This window comes from Buteo buteo, chromosome 1, assembly GCF_964188355.1.
Source record: "Buteo buteo chromosome 1, bButBut1.hap1.1, whole genome shotgun sequence".
In the NCBI taxonomy this organism is placed as follows: domain Eukaryota; kingdom Metazoa; phylum Chordata; class Aves; order Accipitriformes; family Accipitridae; genus Buteo; species Buteo buteo.
In genome coordinates, this window is record NC_134171.1 from 27186821 (window position 1) to 27192820 (window position 6000).

Sequence of the window (6000 nt, forward strand, 5' to 3'; positions counted from 1 at the left end):
GGAGCTGTATTTACAGCAGCATTCGTAGTAATCCTTGTGGGTTTTCAGATGAGTTGATAATGTGATGCCAGGAGTAAGCAGTGTAATGCAATAGCAAGAATGTATGAAAATGAGGAAAGAATACACAGGGTACCCTGCTTTGCCTTGCTGTGAGCAAGGGATACCCCAGAAACTTCTAGAAAATGAATGAAATTCTCTAAACTTACTTGGAAAATAAAGCAGGAAATCCATTAAAGATAGAAGGTGATTTTATATCAAGTACAGGAGGAAATCCATTAAGGAGAGAAGGTTTTATATCAAGTGCAGGTGTAATGGTAAGCCAGCTGTTTTCATTGAATAGATGCTACTCTTCTGTGTCTATCAGATACAAGAACAGATGACATTTTGAAAGGAAATGGCAAAAGCTGAAAAGTGTTTGGTGTTTGTTTTTTTAGGGAGGGTTTTTTTGGTTGTTTTTTTTCCCCACTTGAAATATGTCAGGACCCTCTGTAGTGTTATTTGTTTCTTTTCTTTCCCTCATCTCAGCCTCTTAAATTTGATTTCTTCTTAGGAAATTCAACAAGTGAAAACTCTTGAAGAATTAGAAGCCTTCATGCTTAAGCATGGTGAGAATATCATTGACACACTGGGAGCTGAAGTAGACAGACTTGAGAAGGACCTAAAGGTAAAATTGAGCTGCTTATTAGGGAGTCCTTATTCAGTGATATACTTTAAACAATATGACTGCATCTACTTTTGGGGATTTTGTTTGTAAATATGGGAGAGGGGAAGAGGTCAATAATCCTAATGCAGGTTTTCTTGCTATAGTATAATTAATTAAGTTCTGACCAGTAGCAAACCCTTACTTTGCCACTGATCTGTTTGTTATGTGTTTTGTTCAATTTTATACCACTGTAGGACAATATTTTTGTGAAATGAGACCTGATCGTGTCTTTGTTACTGTATTCTCAGAATGTCAGGTTATTTACGTGCTGTTGAATTATGTTTTGGTTGTAAAGAAGCAAATTCCAATTTATTTATTTTTTTTTTTAAATCTGGTACTTAGCATTGTATCAAGTATATCAGTGTGTGATGAGGGCTTTATTCAACATTTTTTTTGCTCTTTTTGAAGCAGTACAGTGTTTACTTTTAAGCCCGTCATAACTTTCTAATAATTACATTCTTTTCATTCTGTGATTTAAAGATCCTTTGGTTGATGCAACAAAGGATTGTTTCCACTTTTAATTTTATAATTATATTGTGGCTGTTAATCTTACCTTTTCTGGCATGAATACAGAACTATAAGTATACTGACTGCCAGACAAATACAGTCCTGTTACGACTGCCTTTTCTGGTCATCAGGAGACAGTGCTCAAAAGCATGTCTGTCCTTGCTTATTATACTTGATAAATATCCTAGTTTTAGTTTCTGTCCCTAGAGTGGTGCTGTTTAAAAATCAGAGTATTATTTTTGAGTTTAATTGCACCAGCAGATCCAGTTCTTCATGGTTTTTGAGGAGTAGGATCATGACTAATTATTTTATAAACATGAATACTGTTTTTTGGTATAGGCAGGGATTTCAGTGATTGTGTTGCTGTTGAATATGCTTTACTAAATATGCTAGTCAGATTCACATGCTGGATGATTTTGAAGTCGGTAACTTTCAGTAAACCTCTCGTGGATTACACAATCCATGTAATGACGATAACATATTTCTACAATATCAGAAAATTCATATTTCTTAAGAGAAACAGTATTTTGAATCTTTATAAATAGCTTCAGTGTCATGGAGCAAATTATTTCAGCAATCTTATCCTTTATTCAGGAAAGTATCTGTTAAAACTTTAATAAAGTGATATATATATACACGTTTATTTGGACAGTTTTTGTATAAAAACTAACTGTCTTTAAAGTCAAGAGAGCTGCTTCATACTTTATAAAGCATAAGAACTAATTTATCTGTGGTGTTGAAAAATATTTGTCAAATAAAAAGATGACGTAGCCTTCAAAAAATTGCTTGTAGTATGGGCAATGTTTGCTGAGGCTATTTCTAATTTTAAAGTAGTCCCTATGTTACCAGCTAAGGGGATTTGTTATCCAGCTGCCAACATCGTACCAGAAATACATTATCCATGTGCAAAAATGTGTTTGAATATTTTCAATTAATTTTTTTTTTAATTTTATTTCAGCAACGGAATCCTGATGTTCGTCATGTGGATTTGGAGATACTATAGCCTTGGCAGAAGAAATCAGGTTGCTACCATTTTGAAAAGAAGTCATGTAAAGGGCTGAAAAGCTTCTGAAATTGCAGTGACCTCAGCACCATACCTTGCTTACTTTTGCTGTAGGCTTCCTGGAGTTAGCACTGCTTCTGTTTCTGGAAGAGCGCTAGACTTGCAGACAAAAATTTCCATGGCAAAATCAATTTTAAAAAGCTACTTGACTTAAATTACACAGGAGAGTCTGTCAGAGTATATTTACTGCAATTCAGAACTTAAGACTTGAGGCTTAGTTAGGCAAATGTAGCTGCCTGAAAATACACAACACACTTAGTTTTTCCATTTGTGTCCCTTTGCAGTCAGTTTGCACTTCTTTAGTTTCTTTCAAGATATCATTAAAGGTTCTTGGGAGATATTAAGATTAGCTAGGAAGAGTTTGTTCCAGTGGAACCTGCCAACCTTAAACTAATTGTAATATTTCAACTGTGTGATTGTTTCACAGTTTTTCTTTTCTATGAGATAAATTCTTTAAAATAGGTGCTGGCCTTCTCTCAAGTACCATGACCTGGAAACCTGCTTTTTGCCACTGTTGTGATTACCAACTGCACTTCAGAAAAATAAGGTTTTTCTCCTCAGTGGAGTCAGCTGTATGTCATTAGCCAGAGTATGTTAAGTTACTGTGAAGAAATTACTGTGTAGAGATTTCACTGAACTTCCTCTGTTTTAATTTTGTTCTTTTTTCCCCTACTTTGACACTTGTTCTCTTATTTGTAAGTATCTTCAGATGTAATCTGGGAGATATTTATGGTAGTGCTTATTAAAAGTTACCTGGCATTTTTGGCTTTTTATACATCTAATAGGCTGTGTTGCCAGGTATGGTCTTTGCTAGAAGGTGTAAGAAACATAGTTGGAAGTTACAATAGTAAAAAATGTATCGGAACTATTTATAATTAAACAAATGAATACATTGTATTTTTAATTTATTTCTCTCTAGACATTATCTGTTACCTGAATTCTAGACTGCTTATTTTGTGTTTTTTAAGAATTGACCTTGCTTGTTTGGGAAAGTAGAGTAATTCTATCAGTGGTCCTCAGCAGTCCTGAGCTAAGTGTTTAGAGTTTCTGCCTTTGAAATGTGCAATTCTAGCACTGTATATAATCAGCCTCAAGGCTTTCTGCAATAGGCACCCAAGTTGTACCAGATTCTTTGAGACCCGGTCGTTATTAATAAGGCCATGAATACTGAACATGCAAGTTGAAATATAAGTGAAATAACTGCATAAATAACTCTGAGGAAAATCCTTTATGCACTTTAACATATTTCAGTAAAATGAGAATGGTTCATGGGTGAGAGGTGGTAATAAGACCCTCCTAGTGACCCAGCTGCTGAGTAATGACTGACTTGCTGAGAGAAGAAATGTTGATATGAAACACAAGTCTTCAAAAATAAATTTAAGATCAAATTATAAGCATTGCAGCTTATGCACAATAATAATTGTGGAGACCAATATGTCCAGGTATGACTAAAAGCTTTTTAGAATGTTTGGGTTTTTTTTTTTCCATACCAAGTGTATCTTACCAGTGAATTATGAGAATTTAAAATAGCATGCCTTTTGACAACTCCAAAGCACTTTGCATGCTGGTCATTTTAAGTAGAAAAACATTCCAGAGTTTAGTTACAGGTGGGACTTCACGTACAGTAACTGTGGGTAAAGGGGTCTCTTTAGTACCCTTGTCTATAATCCCTATTCATTGGTGGCTTCTTTGTAGCATATTAGCTTATTATGGCTAATCCAAAATAAGGCTTACTTTATCTGGTTTTCTCCTGTTGTAGAACTAGTTAGTATATTTAAGCCTGATGATTTGAAATGCAGTTAAAGGTAATTTGGAAGTGTACTGTATCAAGTAAATAAGGCATATTTTAGGACACTATAAATGATTACCTTTCTCCTCACCCTTCCATGTAAATTTCATCTCGTCTCAGTATGCAGTCTGCTGATGTTAGTCTTATTCATGAAGAGCACTGGAATCTGATAATGCATAACCTCTTTCCTTCTTCCTAGGATATTTATGTGGATTTTGAATTTGAATAAACACTTTAATAAACCTGTTATTCCAGAAATCTTAAAAACCTGAAGAGAAGTAAAACTGGGAAAATGTTCTTACTGGGGAGGTTAGTGGAGATAGCCAATGTGATCTAAGTGGTTTGTATGCTGGAGCTGCTGATGAATGAGTAGTGTTAATATGCAATTTACAGGGCAGAAATTTCACTGAGAGGTTAGTAAATGTTATCTCAATACTGAAGTGTTCCCATGTCTTGTTTAAGAGGTGGCTTGAGTTTATATTCCTACAGGGCATCTACTCCAAAAGCCTATTAATTTTTTTTTTATTTATCAGAGATGAAATTCTTATGAATTCTGATCTTAATTTCTTTATCTGAGTCAGAAGCATACCTTTCACGCACCTTTTGTTTGTATTCCAAGATAAAATTCAGATCCTGGTCTCCCAGTAATGTTATTGATTATAGCATCACAATATGTTAAATTTAAGAAGCCAGAACTTGAATGTTTTTGGGTACATAACAGTTGCATAGTTTGAGGACCCAGTTCCATTTTCAAAAACAACCTGCATGGTGATGTATCACAAAAAGGCAGGCAGACTGGTTTTGGCAATACCTTGTAAGTTTACATGTCTTGCAGTTGAATGAAAATAATGATTCATTGAGCCTGTCAGGTCAGAAAGGAAAAGTAGTTCCAAGCTGTTAAATTTAAATATATATTATAACTTGCAGATTGTTTTTAACAGTTTTGACATTTTTACTGCTTTTTTTTTTCTTAACTGTATTTATGCTCTACAACTTGAGGTGATGTGGGTCCAGTACTTAGTTTACTTTTGTTTTAGTGGTTTTGGGGAAAATGTTTAGCTAATACATTTACATGATAGAATCCTCAAAATTAAAGAAAACTTATAAAGTGTGGAGGAGTGGATTTTTTTTTAATCACAAATGCTATTACATAATGTTTCTTTTAGATTGATTTTAAGGAAAAGGATTTTAAGGAAAAGGAGTGAGGATTTAGCTAACAAAGTTATATTCTAGAATTTTTTCGATTAAGGTGTGGTCTTTTAAAATAATTTATTTTTGTAGACTGGCCTTGCAGGTTCTATTTTTTCAAATTGTGTTCAAAGTACTACTGCTCTCTGCTTTGTGAAAGATTGCTTACCTGTTGCGCAATGTCTCGTAATTCTGTAAAACTTGCAATGTTTGGAAAAAATTGTCTTTAATGTTCCAATACACTGAGTGATCTGAATATATTTTAAGTCAAACTTGACTGGATGCTAATAATACATGTTTTCCTGTAGAATTTATTTTTCTATAAAGTTCTGAAGTGATCGTCTTTCCCCCATGAACCAATTTGAAGTCTAAGTTGTCTCCTTTATACACTGTGGAATTCAGTATTTGATGTGGTCCCCCTCTACCCCTCCACTTTCCAAAGCATTTAAGCATATTGTAGTAGTAAATACTTTAGTGGACTACTGTATTACAGGGACTGCTTGCTGTGTGTTCTGGTCTAGAAGTAGCAGGGACTTAGGGAACAGGGGAACGTATTTTTTTTTTTTTAGGACAAGTTGTATCTTTTATCCTCTGTGACTCATACTCAAGCTGAAGGTTTTTTAGCCTCTGCTTTTCTCCTTCCTTGAATTTCCACACAGATTTTACTATTTTTTTTAACTCTTATTTTAGAGGAGGAAGCCATTATGAGCATCTTATGTTTTTAACAGCAGGGCTAGATAATACTCTTGG

General features: G+C 34.3%; 1 protein-coding gene across 2 annotated transcripts in view; it reads left to right on the forward strand.

Annotated features, from left to right (window-relative positions):
- The window catches only part of SLC30A9 (solute carrier family 30 member 9), a 39817-nt gene extending 34640 nt beyond the window's left edge, over nucleotides 1-5177 (forward strand). Inside the window, exons 17-18 of one of the 2 annotated variants that reach the window (XM_075025050.1) lie at nucleotides 551-664; nucleotides 2169-5177. In XM_075025050.1, coding sequence (XP_074881151.1) covers nucleotides 551-664; nucleotides 2169-2213 — 159 coding nt within the window. In that variant the 3' untranslated portion in view covers nucleotides 2214-5177. Of the gene's footprint in view, nucleotides 1-550; nucleotides 665-2168 lie in introns of those variants that run through there. The other variant, XR_012650050.1, reaches the window with a different exon arrangement.
- The last annotated feature ends 823 nt before the right edge of the window (nucleotides 5178-6000 follow it).